At 45.6% G+C, this 16304-nt stretch overlaps 1 protein-coding gene across 3 annotated transcripts in view; it reads left to right on the top strand.

Annotated features, from left to right (window-relative positions):
* Positions 1-16304, top strand: part of itfg1 (integrin alpha FG-GAP repeat containing 1) — a 96220-nt gene that overhangs the window by 14367 nt on the left and 65549 nt on the right. For all 3 annotated transcript variants that reach the window (XM_027018675.3, XM_081706209.1, XM_081706210.1), the window contains exons 7-8: positions 6187-6245; positions 11383-11464. In XM_027018675.3, the coding sequence (XP_026874476.1) occupies positions 6187-6245; positions 11383-11464 (141 nt within the window). The remainder of the gene's footprint in view (positions 1-6186; positions 6246-11382; positions 11465-16304) is intronic.

The raw sequence follows: 16304 nt of genomic DNA, 5'->3' as shown, positions 1-16304 counted from the left end.
ATTCTTTCAGTTACTCCAAAGTTTATGATTTAAATGCAAACACATTGATCTTTAAATGTGCAGTTAAAATGGACAACAGAACGGATTTTTTTAAACATGGACATGCAGTGCATGAGGGTTGTAATCTATCTGCCTCATTCATCAATATTTATATCAAACTGGCTGCAATCCCTGAACATTTAGGTTTAGAATCACATGAAAAAGAGGCAAAGATGTGTAAAAAAAAATTTTTATATGAAGACCAACCAGGTTCTATAACAATATTATATCTATAACAATTCTTCTGCTAGAAGAATATTGTCAAGATTAGCATTTAGACCTTAATGTCAATAGAACTAAAATATATTTCAAAGAAATTCCTCTTTCCCTTCAGGGTGACCAAACTTCAGCACACCCTGGAATATAATTATCCAGGGCTGGTAATCAGAGCAATGGCATGTTCTGTGAGACCATGCACCAGCAGAAGAAGTAGGATATCTTTTTAATATTAAAAGTTGTGATGTGGGAGGCTTTAGGCAGGATGCGGAGCCGAGCAGCGTGAAACAGAAGCTTCCTTTTTATTTAACGTTCAGACACGCACACTAACAGAAGCACCGACAACACAAACATGTAAAGGTCAGACCAAACATGTAAAGGACAGGCCACACTGACGAACACACACACGCACACGGAGATGTTTGGGGGAAGAGGGGCCGTACCGTGACAGCCCCCCACCCCCAAGGGCGCGACTCCTGGCATGCCAGCCGATCGGCGAGGCCAGGGGCCCGAGTGACCTGACACGGGCCAGTGCGAGCAGGACAGCGGGGGGAAGGACAGGGATCAGGACGACGGCAGACACAGGGACGGACATACTGAGAGTCACAGACATAAAGGGGGACCAAGCGACAGGCACAGACAACGTGATGGGGGCAGACACAGTGGAAGGGACGGGTACAAAATTACATGAAGGACTCGTGAAGAGTCCGGGGGGGGCCCACAGGAGCCCCGGCCTGTCCCCCAGTTGTTGGCTGGGCTGGAGTCCCACCCGCCTGTGGGGGATCGCCCTTCACCGATTCAGGGGGCGTTGACCTCTGCGCACCCGCTACAGGAGGCGCACCGGTTGCTTTGCTTGCCTCTGGGGTGGGCACTGGTGATGCCTCCCCCTTGCCTCTACGAGGCTTAGGTACCGGCGGGCAAGTTCCGGGGCTGTACGTTCTAATGGGTTGACTGTCCTCGAGCAGGGTCACCCCTCTTTGTACCGCCCGTGAAGGTTTGCTCGCTCCCGAGCAGCGCCTCCTAGGCGGAGCCTTGGGCGGCATCTGATGTGCCGGGGCTTCGTTGCTCTCGGAGTCCCCAGACGCCACGTCACTGCCATTGAAGGGATCCCCATAGAGGACCTCCTCCACCTCCATAGACGGGTCCTCCCCATAGTCGAACCCCCTGTCCGACCGCAGGCTAATGTCGCTGCACTCCCCGTATTCTCCATAATCCGTGTAACCCTCGTGGAATTCCATGTAGGGGTCGTAGGACCCAGTGGAGTCCACCTCCGTGTGCCGATCCTCATAATTCGGTTGAGGTCTGTAGGACTCCTTGGAGTCCGACCCTGGACCATACTTGGGGGGGGGGCCTAAATCGTCCAGCGGCCTCCTCCCCAATGGTGGGGGTGTGGAGTGAGGCCAGGATGACGGAGGGTCTCACTGCATGGGTTGTGGGAGGGTGTTTACCTCCCTTCTTCCCCTTCCTTTTCTTACTACCCTTCCCAGGGATCCTTCGTTAGTCGGATTTCTGTGACATGGGAGGCTTTAGGCAGGATGCGGAGACGAGCAGTGTGAAACAGTAATTTACGATTTATTTCACGTTCAGACACGCACACTAACAGAAGCAAAAACCGACAACACAAACATGTAAAGGTCAGACCTTTATACATATGATAATGACACAATAAGGAGCAGGTGTGAGACACAAGGAGGGCGTGGCCACATGCACAAACCCACACGCGCGGAGACGTTTCCGTGACAAAAGTACTATTAAAATGTTCAGCCCACCAATTCAAATTGGGCAAAAAAACATTAGTCATTAAACATATAGGTCTGTACATATGCAACAATATATAGGGCCCTATTATTTAAACTTTTCCATAATGTATCATCATCCAGTAAATCTGGCACTGCGTAGAGGAGCTGTGTGGATGTCCTTCCTTTCGCCCCACGCTTTAAAAAAACAAAACAAAAAGCAAAACACGAGCTTTGAACTTCCATTCCCACTTATCCCAGACATATCCAGACTCCTGTCATCACACAGCTCATCTGAGTAAACACAAACACACACCCACCCACCCACTCCTCAGAGCCTTCAAAGAGAAACATTGCCTCCACAATACTGCCCCCTGCACTCTCTCAAAAACGCGACTTAAGGTGATGGGCAGAACACACTAAAACAAACACATTAATAATGGAACAATGAATAATGAACATTTATTATATTAATATATTAGAATATTCAAAATCCCCAGTAAGGACACAATCGTGTACAGACTTGGTGCCTGTAACCTGGACATAAAGGGCTCCAGAAACACTGAGACACCAGAGAAGAACAGATACACACTCAGTGCATCTCTAGAGAAACAGACAGAGCAGCACTTTCTCTGCTCAGGCACCAAACATGTCATTAAACGCACGCCTTCCGTATTTTGAACAGAAAACGATTAGAAATGAAACGATATCGTTTGCATGTGTTTAGGAGGTATGCTCCAATATGTTAAAATATCAGCACTATGTAACTGCCACACCCTTAGAGAAAACGATCAGTCTGAGAGAAAGAGACGGGTAGCGAAGAGACAAGGAGAGGGGGCAGAGAAACATTGAGAGAGAGACTGGAGAATTGTGCAGTATAGTAGTCTTTGCTCTGCTGCAGTCCTCTTGCATTGCGGGCACTCATGTAAATGAAGCCATCCTGAACTCTGCTGAATTCGAGAGCAAGAAGGCAGCAGGTGCAGCTGGAGAGGCCACATACCATCGCCAACGGAAACGAGAGCGTGAAATTAATCAGAGCACTAATCATGATATATATTAATACATAACAGCAGCCCATGTAATCAGATTAATTTGTGGCGTCTGAGACGTGCTGGCATCCTTCTCCTGAATGGTGGTCTACCCTGTCACTCCTCGTTGTGTTCCCTGACACTCTGATTAGCCGCTTGGGTTGGACGCGTTCCAGCCAAAGGGCCCTTAATCACGCTCATTGTGCATCCGAGCCTGAACCTCAGAGAGGCACAAACAAACCCTCCACACTTGCTCGGCTGCTTGCAGCTTGAGAACGTGCCCCTCGCACAAACCGTTGAGTGGCTCGTTTTTGCGGTTCGTGATTGGTTCATCCAGACTTTTGAGAGGCTGAAAAATGGTGACGGAGAACTTCCCGGGCACTTCCCGAGCACTTCCTGAGCCTGGGAGAGCAGCACATGGGCGCTTTAGCCTGGAATCTTTCATGTTGGGTCATTAATTGGCTTTTGCAGAATGTATGGATTTTAAAACCATGAGGGAACTGTACTGACAAGATGTAAAAATAAGATTTATCAAAGTAACGCAGTTAGCTGTGACTTTTTGAATTTTAAAATTTTTTTACCCACATCTTCTACACTTCTGGCACAGTGACATGTGACACACACACACGTTGATTTTAGGGACACCACTATCTGGTATTGGTCAGGCATTGAGGTGTAAGTTTGATGCGTCAAATTTTTTAATGTATTAAATGACATTGTGGTTTGTGAAAGTAAGACTGTGTTGTCACCTCAAATCGTTGTTTGTTTCTGTTCAGCCAGTGACAGGAGGAAATCTCACTGCCCCCTTAATGAGCAATGAGACTCACCTTCACAGAGCTGTGTCATTAGAGTCTGTCATTTGTGATGAAGACCTGCGTCCAGCTTCAGAACTCTGACCTGTAAAACAACCTGAACGTGGAGACCACACGCATCTGCTCGGTTGTCCTACCTGAGCAGAACTGAGAAGAAGACTGCGCTTTATTAATGATGCTGATGTTTCATTAAACCTGAGCGAATCAAAGGCAGTGTGGAAATGAGGTTCGGCGGCAGAGTTAGTAGGCACAATCACTGCGGCCACATTGCGAAGGCAGTTTAGTCAATTATACAAAAAAACGTGTGGACAAAAACCATGTAAATAATTGTCTTGTTTTGCAGGGAAATCTCCATTATGGAGTATAAATATGAACCGAGTTGCCAGTTTGTTGGGTTACACCCTCACACAAACTGTACATTCCAACAAGTTACACATTATATGATGTTTGTGTGTGTGTATGCGCTCGTGTTCACGTGTTCAGAGCAGGCCATAGATTGTGTGTGTGTGTGTGTGTGTGTGTGTGTGTGTGTGTGTGTGTGTGTATAATCAAACCTGTTTGATTAATAAACTGTGTATTCCACACCTCAGCACCCACACAGCCGCACATGCGGAACGCTACGGCCCAGACCAGAACACACGCACTCAAAGGCTGGCTGCGTTAGACTTTCCACATGGAGAATCCCGTTTTAATGTCCACAGATATGCTGGCTAACTGTTAAATATTGCCAACAGCAGTCTCCATCTTTGCATTAATTAGCCTGCACTAAAATCTTAACAGGCCTTCAGTTGTTATAAGTTGTAAGCTGTTCAGTCATCTGAAAGAAAATGTCTTTGGTGAGCTTGTGACTTTTAAAAATTTTAGCTGTGCTTTATAAAACAATACAGCCATCTTAATTCCAGTAAAGAGTAATGAACATGCCCGTGGTACGCAGAGAACACTGTTGACCCACGTTGAAGTGACAACCATACTCCTGTCTGCTTCCCACTGGCACTGGGGACAATCCTAAAAACATGCTGGGTAATTGTGTATGATGCATCGAAAAAAAAACAATTTTTGTTTGCTCGAAAATATTAAAAGTGCATCTGCCTGTCTTTAAAAAATGTAAAACTGTTAATTGTCAGGTCTTCTCCAGCTCCAGAATGGACTCCGGATCTGGTCGGGTTCGGTCGCGTCCCGCTCTGCTCTTTTCATGCTGTTCCAGACCTCTGTGTGGCCTGAGTGTCAGGCCTCCACATAAAGGAAATATCACACAAACTCGCACTAAATGTGTAGAGGGGAGATTCTAAGAAGATGTAACTACTACAGACTCACTATAATACAATCTGTCAAAGAACACTGACGTATTAAACAGCAAATAACACTCCAACAGTCTCAGTTTTACAGTGATTAGTGAAAATGTGAGGAAGAAATGTGTCAGATTTCATTGAATTGTAGTTTGTTGGTCGTTTCTGTGTAAGCCTCGATTTTCAGCACTTCCTGCTGCTTCCTGGCTGTTTGTGGGATTCAGTAAAGAGGAGTTAATCCCCATTATGCAATATCTCTGTCATAGAAGGATGTCTCATAGTGTTCTCTTATAGAATGATGTCTCAGAATGATGTCTTATACAATGTTCTCTTATAGAAGGATGTCTTAGAATGATGTCTCATACAATGTTCTCTTAGAGAAGGATGTGTCATAGAAGGATGTGTCATAGAAGGATGTCTCGGTGCTCTCTTATAGAAGGATGTCTCATAGTGTTCTCTTATAGAAGGATGTCTCAGTGTTCTCTTATAGAATGATGTCTCATAGAATGAGGTCTCATAATTGTTCTCTCATAGAATGTCATCTCAAACAATGTTCTCTCATAGAATGATGTCTCGTAGTGTTCTCTCATAAAATAATGTCTCAGAACGATGTCTTATAGAATGATGTCTCTTATAGAAGGATGTCTTAGGAAATTAGGAAACAAACCACTTTTTCTCCTCTGCAGAGGAACTCTGTTGAGAGTCTCCTGATCTGTCTTTCTGTTCGTTGCTCCTGTCTGTCTGTCTGCAACTCACTGTGCAAGTCTGCCAGGGTGCAGCAGTGTGTGACAACAGAAAGATGGGGAGAGAGGGGGAGAGAGAGAGTAAGACAGACAATGAAGCCAATAAAGTGATTCTGTGCTAGCTCCGCTCAGCCATCAACACTGGTGCCTGATGGTAATGGGTTTCCTCATCAGTGCAGTGCTGATGGTGTCTGCTCAACACCCCACTGTGCCACACACTCCATGGCCATACAGAAGCCTTTACTCCTTCTGAATTCATAACCATCATTCTCTCTCTCTCTCTCTCCCTCTCTCGATCTCTCTGTGTTGCTTTCTCTTTTTCACAGATTTGTTCCTCAGCACACAATCCAATTCAGGATTGGAATTTGAGACATGGATCAATACGGTAGGGCCCACCTGTATCCACCTGTACCAACCTGTACCTGCTTACCTTTAACTACCTCTACCTACCTGTACATGCCCCTACATAACACTATCTACCCTTACCTGTACATACCTATTTCTAATTTTGCCTAACTCTCTCTGTCTGTACTTACTAGACATTGAGTCTAGGGGCAGAATCTGTAGGGCTTTAATAAAAGAGAGGGGAGGAGAGGAGAGGGAGAAAGAACAGGATGGGAGGAGAGGAAGGAGGAGGGGAGGGGAGAGAGGAGAGGACAGGAGGGGAGGGGAGGATTAAGAGAAAGCAAGAGCAGCCTTGACCCCAGTGTCACATGGCGGTTCTGCTTCAAACTGGCCAAGGATGAAAAGAGGAACATGAAACAGCAGAAAACAAACAGAGGTTTCCTGTAGAGTGAGAGACTCACTGAGAAGGAAAAGAGAGCGAGTGAATTAGAAAGGGCTGGCTGAAGTCAGACCGGGCGTGGGGGTGGTTGGGGTGCCTCTACAGTGTGCCTCTACGGGGTCAGCGGTGTTCAGGAGCTCTCGCTGTTCTCTGCACTGCGCTGAAAGGCCGTGCAACTCCTATGCAGAGACGCAGAGATTCCTCAAAAAAAGAGCAGAACAGATCTACTCCTACTTAAGACACTTCATCATCGTCATTTCATCCTGAGAAAAGAGAGGAAAGATGGGCTGACATGCCAGTGAGAAAGGGAAGAGAAAAAACAGAGAGAGAAAATCAGACTAAAATTAATTGTGGCAGTGATTAAGGCGAGTCAGCGGCCGGTCACTGTTGCCTTCTGTGCCCGGCTATTTTGGGCTTCTGGTCTGTGTTTGATTAGGCTCTCCTTTTTTTCTCTCTCAGTTTGAGTTTGATTTGTGGGTGGGGCTTAAATAATCCAGCCAGCACATTGTGAATCTGTCTTGACTTCACTGTCACTGTAAGTCTGTTGAACACAGACTAAACATGTAGCTAGTTTATGAAGTTATTAGCACTTAAGACCACAGTCTTCATTGTCTTTATTGTAATCATTACTGCTCTTAGTGCAGTCTATAGTGCAATCTTTAAAGTAGTGTTTAGGGCAGTCTTTAGTGTAGTTTTTAATGGTCTTTAATAGAGTTTTTGATGACCTTTAGTAGGCTTTACTGTAGTTTTTAGCCTCTTTGTTGTCTTTAGTGGTGTTTGTACCATTCTTTTTGGCCACCAATCATGTGCCATGGTGGATGGTGTTTACAGAAGCCCTAGCTGAGGGACTTGGAGACGTCTGGTCCATCTCAGCAGATACTTCCCACAGCTGCTTGTATTTGTACAGAGTAGGAATTCATACTGCCAAGTGATAAAATGGATCTTCTGAAGATTCTGGATCTTAAAGGATTCCTGGACTTTGATGTAACTGATTGGATAGAGTTCAGCTTTCACACTCAAACCAAAGGAGAAGAAACCGAGAGTGCGGGCTGACCCAGAGCCGTAGAGCGTGGGCGAGGTTCCGCCGTGCACATTAGCAATGCCCTCATCCACCCAGCCGTTGTGCTTAAATTTGTACTGCTAATCTTTTTACAGCATGGCACCGTAGTCGGCGCCAGTCCAGTGTAGCACGGGTGGCCGGCTGTGTCTGTGCTGAGGTTCTGACAAATGACCTGACAGTTGGCTGTTGGTTCCATTTACACGTGGGCATTTATACATATGATAACGACACAATAAAGAGCAGGTGTGAGGCACAAGGAGGGCGTGGCCACATTGACAAACCCACAGTAGCATCTGATTTCCTTCCACAGGGGAGCAACTCTCAAGCAGGATCTCACGGCAGTTCAGACACACACACACACCTACCTCAGTTTAGTGGCAGGTTGTGCTCCGCTGCCTATAAAAACCTGCTCCGGAGTCCAGCACAGATTCTGCGTCTCACTCCAGTCAACAGACTGAGCTGTGCGAAAATGCAGGAGCTAACTGGAGCTAGCCCAGGCGGACTACCTCCGAGCGTTGGCTTTTGATAGCTGCGATCTGTGACTGCTGAGCCAGCTCTACAGACAGTGCTACAGGAGTGAGGGAAGCAGGTAGATGTGGACATGTTCTAGGAACCACTCAGAAGGGTGAGAAGACCAGAGAGGACACAGATGTAGTGAACAGGAATGAATGTTCCATCACCGCATTTGTTCTTAGGCCACAGTACCAAAAGCATCAGGTCTGTCTCTCTCTCTCTCTCTCTCTCTCTCTCTCTCTCTCTCACTCACACACACACACACACACACACACACACACACACACACAGACACTGTAGTGCGGCCTCTTTTGACATGGGGTGGGGGGTTTGAATTTAACGCTACTTGGTCACAACTGTGCATGCGGCATGTCCCTGTTCTACAGTCCATTTTAATTACTTGCTCTTTCCTTTCTGATTAAAGCATTAACACACACACACACACACACACAGACCTAAATCTCTTGTGCAAATTGTATGGCTTGAGTACAGAATGCAAAGCCATTACTCTAATTACAGAGCTTATTATTAATTATTCTGAATCGCCTCAGCAGCTAGATGGTGCTGGTGTGTGCTTGTAATACTCACTCCTCCAGCAGAGGGAGTAGGTGTGGAACACATGTAAGGCAAACACACACACACACACACGTGTGTGGACACACTCACACAAATAGACTATATCACATCTTAAATAACATGAATTAAGTCTCTCTCTCTCACACACACACACACACACACACGCATCTCCATATTCAGATGTTCAATCAGTGGGCTTTAGCAGTTAAACATTCCATGTCAGTCTTTTTAGACCCTCTCAATCAAACCAGCATCCCATGTTTACAGCTTGGCTTGTGACAAACTACCAGCCAGACTCGATCAGCTGACTGCCAATTATAGTCTGTGGATTTTAGCATTTACAGACTACAGGCTGTAGCCATGATGGACTATAGGCGGTAGGTTGAATGAATTGCAGACTGTCCAGGCTGGTCTGGACATGACACACCCACCGTGGGCTTGTACGCTGTACAGCACTGACGTTAGTGGAGACAAACATAGACTTTTGCAGGTTTGCATTTAGAGGTTGCGTTTGTTCTCTATAAAACTGTCTAAAGCAGGATGGTTTTTTTTTTTTTTTGTTGTTGCTTTATTTCCAAGGTTGACGAGCTCAGCAGGACTTGGGCATCGTGATGTTCTACAGCTAACACGCTCGAGAACATAAAAGAAAGCACAAGGCATGCGTTACACATGTGTTCAGTCCTCACTCACATGAAAGAGCACGGCGTTTAGATCCAGGGAGTTGCTGGGTACACCAGGGCGGTGTGTCTTTGCAAGTGTGAAGTGCAGCAGAATAATTCAGTGTTTTGTCGGAAAAGCAGACTTTCGTAAATAGGTTTTCTCGGAAGTCCTTTTGCATCCCGGGTGGGTATTGAGCATTCCAGCACCTGCGTAGGTGCTGAGGGAACTTCATGACATCAGTGTCCGGACAGTCCTGAACATCCTGGTTCGACTTTTTCCTCGCTACTAAGCCACTGACATCATCCATGACATCATCGGTCTGTGGCCCTGAACACTTTCTCATTCATGTCAGTGCTGGATCAGTTCATACGGCGTCTGTTCCACACACACACACACACACACACACACACACACGTTCACGTCCACACACCGTGTGTACACACACGTGTTGGCATTCGCATGCCGCGCGTACACAAATCACACATTCTCGGGCCTTTTTTTTGTTTCGTTTTTATCAGTTTTCTTTTCTACAGGCATGGTCAGCGACCCCCTGCTGACTGTCACATAAACAGATGTCATCTGCACCTACAACACACACTTGAAACAGCCATAACGCACAACTCCCATAAAGAGGGCTTTTACTCCATCTCCCTGGCTTTCACTCACATTCTCTTTCCAGTTCTCTCTCTCTCGCTCTCTCTCTCCCTCACTCTCATTCTCTCCTCCCCACTCTCTCTCTCTCACTCAAATGGTGCGATCGGAAGCTCTAAGACTCATAACACGCAATGAAGCCCAATTACAGCTGCGCCATCGAAGGTCTGAAAGACCTGTGGGGTGCGTGTGCGCATGCACGTGAGAGACGCAGCCGTGATTAGGCGAGTGGGAGCTATCGTGCTGGGAGCGAACACTCCCCCATCAGGAAGTGGCTGTCTGAGCCTGGAAAAGGAAGCTTTGATGGACAGGACAGTGGGAGTGATTGGATTTTCCTGTCGGGGGAGATCGACTGGCACCATTAGGGCCCCATGGCTCTCACACACAGCCCTGTTGCCCCCGCCTGCTCTGCTGGACAGCTCAGCTAGGGCAGAGTTCAATAACGTTTAGCCCTACACGTGTACACACCCAGTACACACACAGCCCTGCTGTAGCACAGAGATCTCTGACCTCTCTGCCGTCTCACTCTCATTTTGTTCTACTTTCTCTGTGACTCTTCTCTCTCTTTATCGTTTCCTCTCTCCATTTACCTGCCTATTTCCCTCTGTTTCCTTTGTCATTCTCTCTCTTGCCTCTCTCTGTGTAAACCACTTATCACGTTGTGCATCTCTTTCTCTCTCCTCTCTTCCTGAGTTCTTTCTGTTTCTGTAACTCTCTGCCTGTCTCTCTCTCTCCTGTCTGTATCTCTCTCTCTCTCCTGTCTGTATCTCTCTCTCTCTTGCTCCTTTCTCCTCTCCTCTGTCTCTGGGTGATGTCTATTGTCTCCTGACTGTCTGCCCTTTGATCCTCTCATAATTAAACCCGTATGGAGCTCCAGCTGTCTGCATTCTTTCATTCGGCTGGACGGGCGTTCACATTACGAAGCACTGTGTGTGTGTGTGTGTGTGTGTGTGTGTGTGTGTGTGTGTGTGTGTGTGTGTGTGTGTGTGTGTGTGTGTGTGTGTGTGTGTGTGTGTGTGTGTGTGTGTGTGTTTGTTTGTCTGCGTGTACGTCTGCACGCGCGTGTGCATGCAGTGCCGTCTTCCTAGTTCTCTCTCTTTGACCTTTGACTTTGTCTCTGATGTTGGCAGGCACGTCAGAGAAGCATCAGGTGTGTTGACTCCTCCCTCATCTCTGCTGACTCTTCCCCCATCTCTGATCTTGCTCTCACGCTCATGTGCAGCTCATAGCTTTGCTTTTTGTTCAATATGACTCTTTCCTGGTTTCTGTCTTTGACAGGATGGGAACTTCACCAGGAACCACTCAGTAGGGGTTCCAGAGGACAGCAGTGTAGTCGGCCAGTCAGCCTTTGTAGACTTCGGTGAGTGCTAACGTGTGTGTGTGTGTGTGTGTGTGTGTGTGTGTGTGTGTGTGTGTGTGTGTGTGTGTGTGTTCAGGATGAGTAAGCCTGTATCCTCATGTCACCACCTTTAGAGTTATGACTGAGATTTGTCTCCCAGGTAAGTAACTCCATTTGAAATCAAAAAATCTTATTTTCTGTTAAATGAGGGCTGATCCCCCATGATGGATGTGCCAGAAGCAGACAGGGTCCTGTTCAGCCTCTCTGTAGCACCCCCTATCTGCTCAAACCTGCGTTATTTCCATCAAATCTAGTAACTATGTAAAGCAATGCTGTTCGTTGACTGAAATGTCCGTTTTTGAGTTGTGTGTGGGAGTCGTGTTGAACCTTCTTTGTTCTTCTTGTCTCCTGGCCAGTGGTGATGTTCCCTTCTCCAGAACAAGTGACTTCACAGCAATATACAGATGTTGTCATGTTTTTAGAAACAAAATGGGCATCTTTGTGTTGCCATAGAGACGGTGCAACCTGACCTCACAAAAGATCACAAATATAACTGATAATTTATGATTAGACTTCAGATTTTTTTTCTCATAATCTCCCTGGATTATGACAGAATTATGGCAGTATATCAGCTGATGTTCATTCTCCCCCCTGGTTTGTCAGCTGTTTATTTCCAAAGCCGATATCTGGCGTAGCGGTTGGCGACAGTCAGAATCACCGTTGTAAAAATGTACAGTTAAAATACAATATAAATACATTTTAGAACCCAGATTAACCATAAACTGACTTTTACCCCTACTGAAATATATTGATAAAGTACATTATTTCCAGGGAACACTGGGAAATGAATATTGGTTCAGTGGTGATTCATGGATTTTTAAGGACAAGTTTGTCCCTTATAGCTGGATATGACCTCTGTGTGGACCAGGACATACCTGACAAAACAGAAATCAAAACAGCACTTATCTTTCACGCTAATGTACTAGTAACATATGCACTGAGGAGACCGTAGAAACATAACTGTGCGACTCAGCACTGAGCCTTGTAACCGTGGAGTGACGGCAGGAGTGTCTGAAACTCTGGTACCAGACACGAAGCACTCGGGTCGTGCTGGAACACAGCCTGCTTGTCTCTGCGGTATCGGATGTTGTAAAATGATCAAGCTTCTTTCTTGTGTTGGTGGGCAGCTGTTTGGAGAGTTTATTTGTGTGTGTGTGTGTGTGTGTTTGAACAAGGACGAGGTCACAAGCAAGTGAATAGATTTGGCCTTCGTCTGATACGCTGCACTAGTCAATAAAACACTCAGTCTCTGACACCGCTGACCTGTACACTCACTCTGTGTGGGTGTGTCTGCGTGTGTTTGTGTGTGTTAGAGAGAACAGTAAGAGTAAATGAAGGGAAAATGGTTAAAGATGGAGAGAGAGGGTGTGGGGGAGAGAGAGAAGGCACACCACAGACAGTGTGGTTTAAGGTGATGAATGAAGGTGGTGATGTCTTGAGACGTGTGTGTGTGTGTGTGTGTGTGTGTGTGTGTGCGCGCGCATGCACGCTCTCAGCTTGGTCGATACTGTCCACACACACACACCGATGTGGATTTATTACACATGAAAGCAGTGGTGCAGATCTGTTCCTCCCACAGCAGCGCGGGTGTTTGTGCATGTATTTATTTATTTTTTTATGTCGATTGGTGCATTGCTCTTTAAGCTCGTCTCTCCACCTTCTGTCTGTCTCTCTTTTAAATTTAATAACACTTTAAGACCAAGTTACATTATTGCCAAAGCAAATTAGCAACATAAACATGAAAGTTGAAGTAGGTAAGAACAGAACGAAAGTTCACAAATAAATGACCAATCAGTAATCAACAATACCGTCTGAGACAATACTGTCCAAAACAATACTGTTTGAGGCAATACTATCTAAAACAATACTGTGAGGCAATACTGTCCAAAACAATGCTGTCCATGTCCCCTAAGCTGTGAGAGGACACCATGAACACCCTCCTCCCCCAGACCCAGCACCTGTTTCCTTTACCACAGTCTGCAGGGCAAGTGCTCCAAGTGTCCTTACAGAGCAGATGTCTAATCGGTTCATATCTGGGACACTCAGTTAGGAACTGCAGCTCTGTGTCCACCACTCCCAGGTGGCAGTCCAGAGAGGACAGAATGTGCTCTCACGGCAGGTCTGTCCTGTGCAGCCTGGACGTTGTCAAAGACCTTTCCTTAGGTTTTGTTATTGTAGTCAGGTAAGCTGCCAGTGTTTAGATTCTTCCCAGTATGTGATGTTTTGTTTTTGTTTTTTTTTTTCATTCATCACTCGGTTGGGTCTGAGTGTTTGGAAGAGTGTTTGGGAGTGTGTGGTCTTGTCCTGAGGCTCTGTGGTGTCACAGGGGTTCAGCCCACTAGCAGGCCAGCGCTTCAGACTGTAGTGAGTGAGGGTGACTCACTTTTACACGTTTACAAAATTGTAGCACTTTTTAAAAAAAAAATGCAATAGTAGAGGATGGTATCCTCTTTCAGCACTGCAGGTTTGAATCTTTCTTTTCTTCTATACCTCTGTTCTCTATCATTCTCTCTCTTTCTCCACTTTCATATGTATTTGTTCACCCTCTAGGTTTCCTCTGTATCATCCCTCACTCCACCCCTTACCCCCTGTCTCTCTCTCTGTGTGTATGTGTGTGTGAGTGTGTATAATGTATATATGTGTATGTGAGTATTTGTGTGCATCACTCTCTACAATATTCTTCACGCTGATCTTCAAAGCCGTTCTTGATTCCTGCTTTGGGTCACTGTTTTGGATGACAAGCTGGCTGCTGTGTTTGAATTTCAGCCCCTAATTGGAAAACAAATATTAGCTTGGCAGCAGGTGGAGAGGACTGCCGTGTATGACCCACGAGACACCAATGACACACACGCACGGCACTGACACCTCAAAGCCCCGAGTCACTTCACACACCACTAGAAGTGAGAAGGAGAAGTGCGCAGAGAAAGGGAGGGAATGAGAGCGGTAGAGAGAGAGAAAGAGAAGGAGCGGGTGTGTGTAGGAATGGGAGTTATTCTGCTTACGCTCCAGGCTGGTGGCCCTCTCTCTCTCTCTCTCTCTCTCTCTCTCTCTCTCTCTCTCTCTCTCTCTCTCCCTCTCTCTCCACTCCTATTCTCACGTCTCTCAGTCTCTCTCTCTCTGCACTGCTGTGCAAACACAATTCAATTCATTTTCAATTCAGTAAACTTTATTGGCATGACCACATGCAGTAACAGTTTTGCCAAAGCAGTATTACAGAAAAACAAGACAAATTAACCTTTACAGTTAAGGAAATTAAGAATTCTGTTATATTAATGAAATTGAATTAGAACTGAAATGTATATGAAAAAATAATTGAAAGAAGTGAAGATGAGAAAAAAAGTGAAAAGAAAGGAAAATTATATAAATGATGAGGGGAAGAAGTGTGTGTGTGTGTGTCTCTCTCACCCAACTAAAGTGCTGCTTTCTTTCTTCTCCCAATGCAACAGACAGTTTGTCAGTGTTCCAACTTAAAGTTGGGGTCAATCATCTCAAATTTTGTAAAGTAAATTTCACGTATTTGGTGGAATGTTTGACATTCAGTGAGATTGTGCAGCACTGATTCCACAGTGTCCGTCACATGGCTGACTGAGTCTCTGCTCTCTGCACAGCTTTGATGTCTCCTATCGGCCGATCTGGAGGGCCAGGCTGTGTTCACCGAGTCTGTACTTCATCACACATTCATGTGTTAATTTACCAGATACATAACACCACAATGTCACATGACTGAGATCACATACCGTCAGAATAACGTACAGAGTAAGGACCGTCGCTAAAGTAGAATGGACATAAACGTGCCCTCAACGTCCTAATGGGCCTGTTGTTTTAGTTTTGGGGTAGAACACAACAGTGGTGTTTTATACACTCCTGCCCCAGTGCCAGAATCACAGCCTCATCGGAGCAGATTTGAGGGTTGTGTCTCTCTCGGTTCAGTTCAGTAAGCTTTATTGGCATGACCATATTATAGTATTATAACATGAACATTACACAACATTACAACCTTAGCAATTATGGAAATGATGAATTATGATAATAAACTTGAAGAGAAACTGTAATTGGTCTGAAATAATAATTGGAAGAAGTGAAAGGGAAGAAGTTAAAAAGGAAAATAAATAATAAGGATAGGAAATAATAACTAGTTAGATAACTTTTATAAACTGGGTAATGTAGTCTGTGTGTGTGTGTGTGTTTGGGTGGGTTCTCTCTCTCCCTCCCTCTCTACAAAAGGAAGGATTCCTGCCCCTGTCCATTAACACAAGATAACAGACATAAGCCATTCCCCGTGTCCTCTGCATAACCCACACAAAAGTGGCTCCATCAAATGGATTTGACTAATTACCACCTCAGACACATAATGGCATGTTTTCTCACATAGCTTTCTGCCTTTTGCTCTGTAGTCTCCAGTTGGTCGGATGTTTTGCGTGAGACACCCCTGTAGGGGACTTGTAATGAATGTGCAGTACATGCCAAACAAAACCTCCGTCCACCTCATAATGGCAGCGGCCGCTTTATTTTTCTCCCCCTCTGATTTTTTTAATAAGTGACTAAGTGCCTTCAGCGTTAATTGAAGCTGGGCTTCAACGGAGACGCTGGCTGTTGCTTGGGGAGAAGAGGCCGAGCAGAGAGAGAGGGAGGGACCTGCTCTTGTTCAATCTCCTCTCCTTCTTTCTCTCATTATCCCACTCCTTCTTTCTCTTTCTCCTTCTTTTTTCTCTCTATCCACCTCTATCCATTTTCTCTTCCTCTCCTATCTTTCTTGCTCTCTCTCCCTCTCATATATTTTTCTTTCTCCCGTTCTTTTTTC

Source organism: Electrophorus electricus, chromosome 23, assembly GCF_041902795.1.
Source record: "Electrophorus electricus isolate QZ-2024a chromosome 23, ASM4190279v1, whole genome shotgun sequence".
In the NCBI taxonomy this organism is placed as follows: domain Eukaryota; kingdom Metazoa; phylum Chordata; class Actinopteri; order Gymnotiformes; family Gymnotidae; genus Electrophorus; species Electrophorus electricus.
The sequence above is the reverse complement of the archived record's forward strand: the minus strand, read 5'-3'. Positions and strand labels throughout refer to the sequence as shown.